Source organism: Psittacula echo (assembly GCF_963264785.1).
Source record: "Psittacula echo genome assembly, chromosome: 7".
Classification (NCBI taxonomy): Eukaryota; Metazoa; Chordata; class Aves; order Psittaciformes; family Psittacidae; genus Psittacula; species Psittacula echo.
Genome location: NC_137740.1, coordinates 63,301,594 through 63,316,991, shown reverse-complemented (window position 1 = coordinate 63,316,991; position 15,398 = coordinate 63,301,594). Strand labels below are relative to the sequence as shown.

Sequence of the window (15,398 nt, the reverse complement as noted above, 5' to 3'; positions counted from 1 at the left end):
GCACACTCATTAACTTGAATCTAGCCTAAACAACAGTTTTACTGCTCAAACATCCCCCAAAGGGTAAAACCACATCAACTTATAGCAGTTTTTCAAGTTGACGTTAGAATTCTGATCACTCCGACACCCATCTTCTGGGAAATAGCGAACTGCCAACATCAGGCATAAAGTAACTCAAACCAAAAAGGGAAAACTCCATGTTTGCTTCCTTCAGTCTTACTGCTTGTAGATATTACATTAATTTCTACTTCAAGGACTATTAAAAAACCTTGTAATTCCTTGCATTCCTCTCTTCAGAAGCTACCCAGACTCAGGATGAATATATTTGTTGTCATATGCTCTTCTGTTGAGTGCTGCTGCACTTGAATTTAGTCCTTGGCTCTTCTGTATTCACCTAAATAAATGAGTAGTGTATACAAAGACGTGATTAGTTCTAACAGACTACAACCTCATAGGACACATGCTCATCTCAATGATTCTTACAGCTAAAAATACAGTCACCAAATACCAAAGTTAAGAAAAGTATATTTATTTGTCATCAAACAAAAAGGAGAATCAAAGTGGTACATTTCAGTAAGAGCAGCACAGAAAAGAGCCGTTTTCAATGCAGGCATGTGGCATGAGACACCTTTCACCAGAGTTAGCAGCTATCACAATTTCAACATCACGCTTCCCAAATCAACCAGACTCATTCTCTGGAAGCTCCTCAAGCACTCCCTCCACTGGTGTGCTTTTTCCCTCTTTAGCTGATAGAAATACACAGTTCTGTGTGTGCCAAGTTACTGATGCACAATCCAACCAAGAAAAACAACCCACCTCAGAAAGAATGAGCTGTTACAAGAGAGAGAAGCAGCTCTTTCACTATCAGATACACTTCATCCAAGCTCACACACTTCTCAAATCTCATCCATGCATTGCTTACTCAGATGGTTTTTATTTCCCCAAAACTATTTCTCATTTATATATATATATATATATATATATATACACACATATGTATGTATGTATGAATCACTGAAAAGCAATTAAGGAGTGGATAAGGGTCAAAGTGTGTTTTTCTCTTAGGATTTGGACTTCCGAGTAGTATTTATTCTTACCATGCAGCACAGTTGGTTCTGAAGTGGGAACCATTCATCTCAACGAGAACCCTTAAACTACAGCAGCTTTCCTGCACAATTTTTTCCTAAACGGCAAGTTACTTGACTGGAACATTGAGGAGCTTTCCAAATATGAATGTACAGCTGGTTCCCTGTTAAGGTTGGGAAGTTTCATGTAGCTTCTCCCATTTGAGAAGATACAACGTGAAACTCTTGTACATCTTCCATTCCCAAGTGTTTTGTGTGGAAGAGTTCATTCTCAGGAGTAATCTATGCTGAAAGGAAGGAATCATTTAAATTAAGGGGCATGTGGCACCTGAAATTTAGCAAGCCATGCAAATTTAAAGCTATTACAGTGGAAGACCTATAAAAAAGTTAAGTTTCCCTTATTAAGCACGAACAGTAATCACATCTTTAAGCCACACAGCATTAACACGCATCACTCTTAGGAAACACTCAAATCAACCTTATTCCTTGGCACTTTTGATACCCTTTTAGCCAAGTTATACACACATCTGTAAAATCCCTCACTGCAACCAGTAAGCAGAAATACATAGGACTGTGTAGTCATACACCTTTGTGCAATTCTGTAGTATAGAAAAACCCCACACTATGGTTCAGTTGATGAAGGCAAGATGCAAAATAGAGATGCATCACACAACAGTTTATTTAAATAAGGCTTAATTCTGCCCTGAATGCATTACATGAGACACACATTAAAGACATGAAAATACTAAGGCTACTCTTTTCTTACATCAGAAACCAAATCTTTTAAATACTCAGAATAAATAGCCATTAAATCTTAATTTACCTCCTTTTAGAGTAACTGACACTTTCTGCTTCTAACAAATGTTCTCCTGTTCAAAGATAGATTGCAGATTAAGGCATGAGTATATCTTCCTTTTCAACTTAGCATACCTTCAAAAATACTCCTACTATACTTCTTTTAACAGAATAAACTGGACTAAAGTTTTCTGAGGAAACTTATTTGAATAGGTAAAGTGCCCATGTGAAGCAAATAAATGGTTTTATACAGGTCATAAAACATGCAGTTTGGAACAGTCCCTTTATTCATCATCTCAGTATCCAAGTACTGAACTCTGTTAAATTGCTTTTGACATTTCCAGTTTTCACTATGTAATACTCAGAACTCCAGTCAGGCTCAGCTAGCTAATGGATGCGGTGCAGTACTGGAGGCAGGAAATGAAGGCAAGCTTCCTGAGCACCTGTGACAAAGTAAGAATACCTTCCCCAGCTCTTAAGAAAACTAAGATACAAGTTTTTGCTACTATCACTTTATTCTTTCAAAACAACGCATTTCCCCACCACCCAAAGAACAGTGGTGATGACGAAAACATCAACAGTTGCATTGAACTTCTATATCAAGTCCTAGTATTCACTCATCCTTAGTCTAGGAGAGCGGTTCACATTTTGATTACACACCACAGGAGTAGTTAGGAGGTCCACCGCCACCAAGCTACCTTCATTCTGTCCCATACAGCTGAGAGGGAGTCAAAGGCAGGGCGAACATCCAGGATAGTGAACTGATAGTTCTTGTCTACTGCTCCACCATCATAGTAATCAATAACGTATCGCACTTCCTTTCCACATCGGTCAACAATCCAGTCATGCCTGTCGAAGGGAAGTTCGTATCTGGAAAGACAGAGAATGAACCATGCAGTATTTTAATGGATATTATGAAGCAGGGAGAGGGAGTGGAAATCCTGTTTGAGAAGTTTTATTTATCTAGATACTGGCATAAGATCCCCACTAGTACTTCTGGTAATTATAACTTGCAGTTCCAGTTCTGAAACAGCTTAATTCTACACCCTGTTTTCAGACACATCTCCCAGCCCTCCCACCTCACAGAAGATCAGCCTCCTGTCCACATACCCCATCCACGAACGTATTCTGGCTCTTGGTGAATACTTCTTTGCTTTGCCTCCAAACCGCATCAGTGATGGTCCACATGGACACTCCCTGTGCAGACAGTTCATAAAGAAAGTGTTTAAACCACTACGGCCGTTTGGTTTAGTAACAGAAAAACCAAATAGGAGAAAAAGCAACAGTAAAAAATTAATTACAAGTGATCTAAACCACCATCTTAGGATTGGAAAAGCTCCCCAGTTTCTGACAGCACTTACTGCTGGTACGACACAGAACCTTTAACATGCCCCACACCATCATTCTGAGTTACCTACAAAGCACTTCTCAACAAATCTAATCCACAGATTCAAGAGATGAAAGAACAGAAAACCACAATCCAAACCAGTGTAACAAAGATCATGGAATTCCAGAGAACAATTTCTCCATACAGAATGCTTAACCAGTCTGTCCCTTCTAGGAACAAGGACTGTCCTGACCTAAAAAGGGACTGTTTTACAAACTTTTAATCAAAGTTTACATCTCATACCTTTTCCATAATATAAAGTCTATTCTCCAAGGCTTACCAGAGCAAGAGCTAAACCAAAGGATTTGCTTTTCATCCCCTATGTACGCACATAGCATGGAGAGCTTCCCACTTCAGAATCTCCTTCCAGGCTTGCTCATTATTTTGGTTGTGAATCTTAATAATGTTGGTCATGTCTTCACCTGTTATGTCATCATCTTTCCACCTCCACCTGAGAGAGAAGCATTTGAGAACAGCTTACAAACATTACAGCGTAACTACTCCACCTTCCTCCCTTTATCTGGAGGGCTTTTGAATCAAGAGGTTTAAGGTTTTATGCAAAGACACAAAGCAAGGAGGGGAACTTCTGGCTCATCTGCTTAAGCATCTTGAGAGCCACTATCAAAGTTACCCCCATAGAGAGCCACAGATTCTAGGGAGATAAATTAACAGCTTAGCTGGATCAGAAACTTATCAGAGCGTGCAAACATCAGCATACCCATGGTATCTGTAAAAATGAGTTGGAAAAATCCCACTTGCATTCCTAATGCACACAAATCCTGTATCAATACATTCTACATACATTTAGGAACGCCTTTCATCTCTCCAACCCTGCACTATTAACTACACGTGCGCTTCCTTTTCAATAGGTGTTAACACTGAACACATTGAAGTGTTTACAGAATTGAAACTTGTGTGTTCCGTACAGACAGCTCGTGGCATATTGTCTTAAGAACAACACCGATATGCAGAACAAATGACTACTGTTTTAACCATAACCATCTTTAAAGTTGATCTGTTTGAGAATGACAAACAATTACAAACGAGTGAGGAAAGAGCAGCACAGAAGGCTTTCCGAACCACAGGAGACATTTATCCTTCAGATCTTGCCTACACTGAGGTTTGTTTACAGGCTGAAAGCCTCTACTTGTCAAACCATTTCCCCACTTTTAGCATCTCTGCAAAGTCAGATTAGATGTTCTCACAATCACAGAGCCTTTACTATTGGTTTAGAGGATGAGCATGAAGCCAACTGAGTCTGAAAGCTGGCAATCATGCAGATTCTCTAGGCCTATGCACTGAGTTGTGGCAGTTGCCTGCCATTCCCCATCATCTTCCTGCTCGCTGGAGGAGATATGGCCTTTGAGACCAGCTCACCCTTTAAAATAAAGCTGCGTGTAAAAGCAGTCCACAAACTCTTCCATAATACTGATTAATAGTAACCAATGACATTCCTTCATGAATTCCAGACTCTCACATTCCATCTGGTAACTCAGAGTGTATTTACCCTTTTCTTAGCATAGCATTCCAGAACATTTGCTCTGAAGGGTAGACCCATTTCTTGTCAGAATGTGCTCTAGGAATGGAAGATTCTTCTCTAACAGTTGACAATGGAAAGGGTTGACCTGGGGATGGCTGCTGATTAGGAGGAGGCATCTAGAAAACAAGGAGAATCAACAACAAACTTGAATATGAACATGTTCTTATGTTACGGTGCTTGAAAAGAAAAACAGAATTAAAAGCATAATTCATCAGCTGCTAAAAAGTTCAGCCTTTATTTAAGTCTACCAGAATTACCTTTCCCTTCTGCAGTAGAACTCTTTGGATGAGTTCATCATCTGAAAACCTAAAGGAACCCCCCAACTTCCAAAAGCTTAGTGCTTTTTGTAAATCACAGGAAATCTTGGAGAGACCTGAACGAGAGCTTACCCATACTGCTAGCACACAGAACCCACTGATGCAGCACCAAAACCATGCATGTAACCAGCAGATAGACAGCAAGAGGTATTCACAAACTGTGAACACACCAACCTCATAGCCTTTTATGAGGAAATAACACGGTAGATGGATGATGGCAGAGCGGTGGATGTGGTCTACCTTGACTTCAGCAAAGCATTTGACACAGTCTCCCACAGCATCCTCATAGCTAAATTGAGGAAGTGTGGCCTGGATGATCAGGTAGTGAGATGGACTGCAAGCTGGCTGAAGGACAGAAGCCAGAGAGTTGTAGTCTATGGGGCAGAGTCTAGTTGGAGGCCTGTATCTAGTGGAGTGCCTCAAGGGTCAGTACTGGGACCAGTATTATTTAATATATTCATCAATGATTTAGATGAGGGAATTGAGTGTACTGTCAGCAAGTTTGCTGATGACACTAAGCTGGGAGGAGTGGCTGACACGCCAGAAGGCTGTGCTGCCATCCAGCGAGACCTGGACAGGCTGGAGAGTTGGGCAGGGAGAAACTTGATGAAATATAACAAGGGAAAGTGTAGAGTCCTGCATCTGGGCAGGAACAACCCCAGGGTCCAGTATAGGTTGGGGAACGACCTGTTAGAGAGCAGTGTAGGGGAGAGGGACCTGGGGGTCCTAGTGGACGGCAGGATGACCATGAGCCAACACTGTGCCCTTGTGGCCAAGAAGGCCAATGGCATCCTGGGGTGTATTAGAAGGGGGGTGGTCAGTAGGTCGAGAGAGGTCCTCCTTCCCCTCTACTCTGCCCTGGTGAGACCGCACCTGGAATATTGTGTCCAGTTCTGGGCCCCTCAGTTCAAGAAGGACAGGGACCTGCTGGAGAGAGTCCAGCACAGGGCGACTAAGATGATGAAGGGAGTGGAGCATCTCCCTTATGAGGAAAGGCTGAGGGAGCTGGGTCTCTATAGTTTGGAGAAGAGGAGACTGCGGGGGGACCTTATTAGTGTATATAAATATATAAAGGGGGAGTGTCACGAGGATGGAGCCAGGCTCTTCTCAGTGGCAAACAATGATAGGACAAGGGGTAATGGGTACAAACTGGAACACAAGAGGTTCCACTTAAACTTGAGAAGAAACTTCTTCTCAGTGAGGGTGACAGAACACTGGAACAGGCTGCCCAGGGGGGTTGTGGAGTCTCCTTCTCTGGAGACATTCAAAACCCGTCTGGACACATTCCTGTGTAACCTCATTTAGGTGTTCCTGCTCTGGCAGGGGGATTGGACTAGATGATCTTTTGAGGTCCCTTCCAATCTCTAACATACTGATACTGATACTGTGAACTGGAAAAGGATGCTAATTTGAAGAAGAGGGTGTTAAAGAAGGTCTAACCTGGTCTGAGTCAAGTATTTGCACACAAAATGAGAAAAAGCAGTGTTTAAAAAGTAATATTATTGACCAAATAATGGTAAATATAATAATAATGGACACTATCATCACCATTAACATTTTGGGGAGAGTATTTCAGACCAAACAACCAAAGAAAAGAGTTGAAACAATCAGAAGTTACCATATTGCTAGGATCTATGTCATCGTTCATCTGAGGTGCACCAGTCACTGGACATGCTACGTATTCATATGCTCTTTCTTGATGTGCAGGAACATCTTCTGCGTTCTCAGTTCTATGATCAAGAGTCTTCATGTGCATTGGACACCCTGAAATACAAGAAAAAACTCTTAAGACATGACAAGGAAGTGGAAAACAGTTCATTGAATGCTCATGTTAATACAAACTGGTATTTTACTTTTCTCATGAGTTTTGCAACAGTTTAAACTGTTCTTTCCTATGTAGCTATCACTATGGTAAGACCTAGGCTTCTTCTGCAGTCCTTGAATACTCAATCCCCACTCCATGATGGCTCCTATACTGAACTGTTTGTACCTAAGATTTCCACGGCAGTGGAATCCAACACGTGCTGAATGTGCCAGTGAAAGAGCGGATGTGCTCCTTCTGCATCCACCTCACTGCGCCCATTTGCTGCCCCTTCCCAGGTAGTGGCAACTGCCTGCTCCCGGTTACCATCCCTGCACCACCCTGACCCTTTCAGGGTGTGCGCCTAGACGGGAACAGACTGCAGGACCCCTGTGAAACGTGACAGTTGCTATGAAACCCGGAGGTTCTACAGCAAGCACTTCTCTAGAGCACCCAGTCCAACCCCCTGCCAAGGCAGGGCCCCCCAGAGCAGGGCACACAGGAACGTGTCCATGGTGGGTTTGGGATGGCTCCAGAGAGGGAGACTCCACAAGCCCCTGGGCAGCCTGTGCCAGGGCTCCGACACCCTCACATAAAGAAGCTCTTCCTGATGTTGAGGTGACGCTTGGTCTGTGTTAGTTTATGGCCATTGCTCCTCGTCCTGTCACTGGGCACCACTGGAAAGGGTCTGGCCCCATCCTCCTGGCACCCGCCGTTGAGCTATTGATCTGCATTGATGAGATCCCCTCTCAGGCCGCTCTCCTCCAGGTTAACCAGGCCCAGCTCCCGCAATCTGTGCTCATGAGAGAGCTCCAGACCCCTGAGCATCCTTGTGGCCTCCGCTGGACCCTCTCCAGTAGCTCCTTGTCTCTCTTGTACTCAGAAGCGCAGCACTGGACACAGTGCTCCCCCCTAAGAGTTTACTTAAAGTCTCAATAGTAATTACCACTCATCTTTTCCCGATGCATAGGGCATTCTGAAGGCCGCGATGCCGTATGCTGCTGCTTGGACGCACTTGGTGACTGAGCCGCAGCAGCCGGGGAGGACGCAGACAAACCCATGGCTTCCTCACACTGGCTCTTCTCAGACCGGGTCTCTCAAGGACAGGAAACACATCCACGTTACAAACTGCACCGGTGCCGCCCTGCATCACCGATTACACAGCGCCTTCAGTAACGAACACCCAAGCCCTGCAGCGCCCACCCACGGCTGACAGCGAACGGGACCAGGCCCCTGCAGGGGCCCCCCACCGCTGCGGCCTCCCCGCACCCGAACCCCGCCATGCCCACGGGGCCAGCACGCACCGTACCCGCCCGCAGGGAGCGCCTCAGGTAAGGCCGCGGCCGAGCCCGCCGCACCGACCCACCCGGCGGCCGCGGGCAAGGTCAGGCCCGCCCCCTGTGCCCGGCGAGCCCGGCCCAGCGCCCGCCTCCCCGCGCCGCTCCGCTCCGCCTCACCTCAGGTCACCCCGCCCCGCTCGCTGCACGACACGGCGCGACAGCTCCGCGCCTGCGCCTGCGCAGAGGGGCTGAGCCAGGCCGGGAGCGCCGGAGGGCGCTGCGGGGCGGCTCGGTGTGCGGGCAGCGGAGGGAGCTCAGCGCCGCTGTGCTTAGGGCACGCTCAGCAGCAGAAACGCTGGGTGAGAAGTGGCCAAGGCCACTGATGTTCCGGAGCGAGGGTCACCTTCAGCGCTTAGGGCAGCAGGGAGGCGTGCTGGGGGCGTGACTGAGAACTCGTGATCCACATGCGAATAATTCAGAATGAGTAGCTGATGCCTGTAAGCTTGAGATGTTCTTTAAACATCGGCTAGGCAAGAAGGGTATCCCAGCTCTGAGATTCACTAATAGTGCCTCGTCTCAATGCCAGAAGGGGCAGTTTAACCATGTGAAATGCTTGGCTCATCCTGCATCAGAGCAAGGAGGAGCGCGTACTCCATCCGTCCACCTCGGCTAATGGGGGTAAGAGCCAGCTCTGCAGTACCAGTGCATGCAGACCCTGCAAGGCTCAGCCCATGCCGTGGACTCGAGTGCAGAAGGCACAACACGAACATTCATTATGGATATATAACAATTAGAACTGATTCATCCTGTGTCACTGGAGGGATTACAAGTGACATTACAGCAGGAAGGAGCTGAGGCTTCAGCGAGTACCTGAACTTGGGATGCAGAAAACCCGTGTTTAAATCTGGGAGAGGCGTCTCTCGCAGCCTCTGTATCCAATCTGGTGTAAAGGAAAACCCAAGTGATTCCCACTTCCCTTGAAAAAGGCCATGAAGATTAATGGGGATGAACTCTAAACCCCACTGAGGCAGCTCTAACCAGCACTATTTCAAGTTACACAACCACCTCCATTAAAAAGCTGCTTTAGACATTCCTCGAGTGCTTTGAAGCCCATGTTCACGTACCACCTTTCACAATAGGATCTTTCTCATTAACAAGGACATCACCATTCAGTGTGAACAGGAGATAAGAGCACAAGTATAAAGCTGTCCGGGTGCTGTCTCCCTGCTTTCCACCACCACGCTCCATCAGAAGCAACCACTGCTTGGTGCAGCCATTGACTTGATTAACCCTTGCCTAGATCAGAGTTTTTGCCCTGTGTAGGCCAAGCCAAGAAACAAATACCTTTTCCTAACTAAGATGCAAACTAAGATGCTCAGACCAGCAGTCCACCATCTACGAAGAAAGGAGATCTGCACGGGGAAGATTAAAAACAATGAAAAATCCCAGAGCCATCACAGCAATCCAAGTACAGAAACCACGAATTTTCAGCAAGAACAAAAAAATGCTGAATTTGGGAGAAAACGAAGAGCACCTTTGCACCAAACACGACACAGAACTGGATATACAACATGCTTTCTGTGTCCTGCAATCGAGGGAGACGCGTCTCTCACACTTGAAGCAAGAGTTGCTGGGTTCAGACCGGCTCAGTGAAAGGCATCCCTTGTTCCCAGCCATGCTCAGTGCTTCCTTCCCACCATTCAGTGTTGAAGGCTGCCCAGTGCCAATACAAAAGCCTCCCACCGAGCACCCATTGTCCTTCCTCAAGCAGTCGGAAATCTGCCCCCAGACACCATTTCCAGACATTCCCAGTCACTTCCAAACAGAGGGGCTGGTTAGTGAGTAGTTTTCTACACTAACGCTGTAAAATTAGTACCCTAGGAATATCACCTGTAAATGGAACTAAACGCCCCTGAAACATGAGAGGAAAACAGTAAAAAGCACTGGAATGCTTTGTGGTTTCTTGTAGGGATTGAACCACTGCATAGTGCAAAAGAAAACTCCAAGAAACTTGAGCAATTCCTGTGCTTGGAAGCCGATTAAGGTACAAACCAGCACCAGTTTCATCTGAGGATGCTCACGGGAGTTTCACCACACAAGTCACACTTCCCAAGCGTACGTCCACGGCACATCCAGAATCTGGGAATGGCCGTATTAAGGAACTGAATTACCCATCTTGGTATTCAGCAAGGCACTGTGTAGTGCATCACGTTATAATGTGCTGCGACAGTAGCTATCCCCAAAGCCTTCAGACAAGTGTCCGGTTTATGCCCTGAAACACATGGCTTTGCAATACAGTGCAATGTAACTGTACTATCCAATATGAGAGGTTTTCCTCAAAACACAACAAAACTTGTAGTTTAAGGTACATTGCTGGTCCATTTCAGCCTTCAAAAGACCTCAGGCCTCATGCTCCCTCTCCATCTTCTTTTGGATCAGAAAGGATGGAGCATGAGATTTCAGGTTACCGTATAAGCCAGTTGTTCCTGAACTCAACCCAAAGGAAGATGTTCTCTCACGATGCATTCGTTACAGGTACATAAGCCATCAATGAGTTAAGACAAATTCACAGAGTAAGAAGATGCGTTCCTTTCCTTTATTATGAAGTACCAATATCTTGCATACAACATGCAATTTATTGCTCATTGACATTATTGCATATATCAAAAGGGAAAAAAAACCCAGAAGCCAGTATCATTTGAGGCAAGCTCCTAAAGTGTTCAAACAAAAGAGAGAAATGCTTTACAGTATCACTGAAATGCAAACAGTTCAGGGGGGTTTACTAAAAGGAAACCGAAACCCATAATACTTAACCATTTGCCTTACTACGACTGACGTATCACCAATCTGCACAACTGTTATGTCGCATTTTGAACTTCTTGTGCTGTGGTAAGGACTGCTACTACAATCAGGCCGCATTCCTATCTGACAGTAAGAATGTGACCCTGGTTTTGTGACGGTGTTAGTATTTACGGCAAACCAGATTGTCCACACTTAGCAGAACTCACACCGTTTTCATCCTTGCTCTGCACATATGTTAGATGTATCTATCAAATTGCTTCCTAGAAGATTAAACGTTTTTGACTTGCAGGCTCAATTACTCATGCCTAACTTGTAACTCATTCGCTCTTTGTAAGGTTGGGTTTGTATCAAGCTGTGCTTACCTGTTAAATTATACTAAATACATAGCCAGTATTAAAGAAAACACTGTTTGGTATATGCATGCTCAAACCAAATCCAGGATATTTGGATGTGTGCATATTAAGTGTGCAAATTACATAGCCGAGCTCACAGTTAGCCCTTTTCCTCCTTTCCCCCCAACATATGCTGGATTTCTCTTGTGACAGTGAATAGGGTTACAACAAACCAACCCCATGGATTCTGCACTGCGTTCGGAATGCTGTGCTCTGCATGACATTAGTGCTGATATTTAAATGGCGCTACCAACCCTAGCAAAGGTGTTAAAACACCAACATTTGAAAATTTAGAAGACAAGTCACATGCAACATGTGCCAATTGGGTGCAGGTTCTCAAATACTTACATACGTATAGGCTCATACAACCACGTCCTGTCCACAAGACAAGCGCGATGTTTGACATCCCACACGCAGATTAAAAAGTAAGATACACTCTGGAATATCTTATTTGCTTTTCTATTTTCAGTTTCAATAGGAAGGAAGTCACAAAGAGCACATTGAACCGTGATGCGTTCGATACCAAGCCATGCTGAACTCTTCGAGACATTTCCCTTCCAACTAGATTAAAAATGGAAATCCTTGGGTATCATCAGATGCCCTCTCAAGTGCAGGACATCACCAAATGAAACTGATCACAGAAGAGATTTTGCCAAAATACTTCTGACACCAAATGACACCATTGATTCTTCAGAGCTACCTTCCATTCCTTACTGAGCTATAAAGTGCTTGGTTACTATAAACAGAGCAAGAACATCAAAGGAGGTAGCTAGTAGAGATTTGTAATGGGTAACGAACCTTACCAGGTGTTATCAATTCACAATATGATTTGATGGTTAATCCCAGAGCAATAAACATCCCAAGCAGCACATCTTCCATCTTCTCCACCATAAAAAGAACTTTCAGGTTGCTTGCAAAAAACCCTAAGACCTTCACCTGTCCAAAAAAAGAGAGATTTTATCCAAGTGTGGATGAATGTTAAAGTTCATAAATATTGACGGCTAATTCCATTTGCCTGCTGTCAGGATCTCAGCAATGAAGTAGTGTTCTTTTTCCAGCCGTCAGATATATTCCGCAGACAAAGGGAACTCCACCAGGAGCAAATCCTCCCTCATCAAGTTCCTTGTAGCCAGATATGATGTTGTACAATAGGCTATTAACAAACTGAAAGGGCTGCTCATGCTTTTCAAGGTCTTCTACACTTGCATTTTTCCATCTCACAACTTTAGCCCCTTTCTATTTGCTTTATCGATGGCTTTCACCAGCAGCCAGCACTGCACCAGGTCCTAAGCTGGAGTAATGGTCAAGCAGTCCTTGATTTTCACCTGAATGGCTCAGCAGAAGCAACACAAAACATTTTAACAAACTTCTCTATTAAATCATCTTTTAGGGAACTCTTTTATGTACATAAAACACACACAAACGCACGAGAAAAGCCCTCTTCATACAGCAACTCATGATCTATTTTACACAGTCTGAAAACATTAAAGGATAACGGCTCATTTTCCACTGTGAGCAGAGAGATGGAAATACCCAAACCTTTCTGCTGCACATCAGTCCGCTGTTGTGCCAACCACAGCAGTAGGAAGACATCTGGATCCCTATACTTGTGCTCACAAAGTCTCCTCCGCCTCTCCTCTGTAAACCTGCTTGAACCCATTGGCTCCCTGGTGTGAGCTTCTACTCTTCCATCACCACTAGCTCTGCAGCCTGAGTAATCTTCTCCCAGGATACGCGAAGTAAAGCTGGAAGCCATCATCTTCCAGCCTGTGGAATTCATTTCATTTGTAATAAACTTTAATACAAAATTTGGACCTGTTAAGAATTCCTATATAAAGTCAGCTCTCCTCATTTTCCCATGCATAGGATATCTTTCATGAGTCAATTTTTTAGGCAATTAAGCTGTTAAATTATTGAGCTCACTCAAGACAGCATTTATTTATAGAGGTAGAATAGGCTCCAGAGATGTAACTCTTCCCACTGAAGAATGCACACAGATAACCCCTGTAGTGTAAGGCCCTTAACATCATGGAAATCAACTGGAACACTCGCCAAGGAAATGAGTATTTGATGTACATTTCCTCTCTACAGGTATCCACCAATCAATTATGAGAGCAAAACTTGACCTACAACTCCACGGTAGTAGTTCTGGAAGTGGCATTTACTCAGCTTCTGATGATAAAGTAAAGCCATAAAAAAGGGGAACTTGCAGTCCTACATACAGCCTTACCGGTACAAACAGACTCTCCCATGATCATCGTGCTGATTTTATGTCACCTGGTACCCAAGAGTGTCAAAGAAAAGAGAACCAAGGTATCCGAGCATCTTTTACAAGAGGAACTCCTTCCATTTGGCATGTCCATCACAAAGACACCCGGTGATACACCAGAAGCTGCTTGTAGACAATGCAGCTATTAAAACAGAGGAGTTTTAAGCCATTAATAAGATAACATTACATTCTAAAGGTAGCATTTATTGTGATGCTACTTATCATGCATTTACTTTCTTGCATTAAAAAAAAAAAAAAGCAAAGACACACACTTGCAACATTAAGTTTCAGCAGTATTTCACCAGAGCTTTTAAACTAATAAAGTGCAATTAAAAAACGGGTGCTGCACCTCTCTAATTTGCTGTATTACAAGCTTTGAATGGCAGGTCAAAAGTGCTCTGTACTCATGTATTCAGTCCACAACTTTGCAACGTGTTTACTACATCCCTTGCCGATACACAAGTGTTAAGAACTTCCTTCAATAGGAAGTTGTCTCCTGACACACAGTAGCTGCATCAGGACAGAACTGTGATACATGGAAAAGGAAATTTAATCAAATGGAGGAACACATTGCAAAATACTGCTTTCATTACACTAATTTTGTCCAGCAATCCAAAATACTACATGTTTTACAACATGTTAGCCCTTGCTCTTCCATTCTGGATTGTTGCCCAAAGTGTATTATATAGGGGTTTGGGTTGGTTGGGTTTTTTCAGTCTGGTTTTAACGTAATCTTATTACAGCTTAATTTACATTTGTGTCTTATAAGGGAAAAGAAGTATCTAGAAGTGACAGAAATGGAGCATTTCAATGAATGTTCTCCATTGAAAACAAAGATACTGAAATATTATAGATTATGCTAAGAAGGGATGAGTTTTTTTCATGAGTTACCACCTTAAGGGTTGCCCCAAATCACCTTACCCATGTTTTTCATCCTGCTTCCTGAGTAACAGAAGCAGAAGGAACAAGCTAATACAAAACGATTCCCTGATCTAGTGACTTAAAAAGCACGAGAAAATGAAGTATTTCATGTACACCTTTAAATCCTAAAGGTGACAGAAACACAGAGCCTTTGTATGCAGCCTAGATTGTGCATTTGATGCACTGAAATCACTGGTTTAGAAGATACCAAGTTCTCCAAATCAGTGTAGAATGGAGTCTTTCTTTCAGCACAGCAGGTCACAGGATCTCAGACTATGGGTTTACTGGTACCCAAACCCATTCAGCACTCACTCAGATCATCCAGCTAAACAGATTAATTTCTAACTTTTCTAAGGCATAAACAGCTCTTTTGTCTGCAGGGTTTGGGTTGTGAAGCATTTATATGCCCAGAATCCAAACAAGAGTACTAACAACCCTTGATATCTCCCTTAACATGGGAAATGGTTCGGGAAGAAAGCCTGCCCAGTTAAAGAGTGGAACTAAGCTTATAAAAGTGTGTATTATTCAGCCCAAACAATACTCCCTAGCATCATCTAACTGGGGAACTACACTTATCACAGCTGCCTCAGTTAGAAGGCATTTCAGCCAACGTAGCCCTCTTGGGGCCTTACAGCCATCCAGTTCCTGAAGGATGGAAACACGGAAAGCACAAGAGTGGGGCAATCACACCTCTGACTACAGAGGGGAGAGTTCACCTCACCCAGCTTTGTTACAGGGAGCAGGACAAGAGGAAAACTAATGATCCTACACAGGGTAAATGCTTTACCTTTCTGTTTGAAAAGGAATTG

The 15,398-nt window shown here is 44.0% G+C and overlaps 1 protein-coding gene across 4 annotated transcripts; it reads right to left on the bottom strand.

Moving 5' to 3' along the window:
* Positions 1 to 652: 652 nt before the first annotated feature.
* HCCS (holocytochrome c synthase) lies at positions 653 to 8,354 on the bottom strand. 4 transcript variants are annotated; one of them, XM_080623459.1, is made up of 8 exons: positions 8,230 to 8,334; positions 7,872 to 8,069; positions 6,743 to 6,888; positions 4,775 to 4,923; positions 3,599 to 3,718; positions 2,991 to 3,077; positions 2,541 to 2,750; positions 653 to 1,372 (listed from the first exon to the last, which is right to left on the bottom strand). In XM_080623459.1, exons 2-7 carry the CDS (start codon positions 7,984 to 7,986, stop codon positions 2,552 to 2,554), a joined length of 816 nt encoding a protein of 271 aa, XP_080479585.1. In that variant the 5' UTR covers positions 7,987 to 8,069; positions 8,230 to 8,334; the 3' UTR covers positions 653 to 1,372; positions 2,541 to 2,551. The 4 variants fall into 4 exon arrangements, with proteins under 4 accessions (XP_080479585.1, XP_080479583.1, XP_080479582.1 ...); XM_080623457.1 differs by having other exon boundaries at positions 653 to 2,750; positions 8,235 to 8,354; XM_080623456.1 differs by having other exon boundaries at positions 653 to 2,750.
* Between the last annotated feature and the right edge of the window lie 7,044 nt (positions 8,355 to 15,398).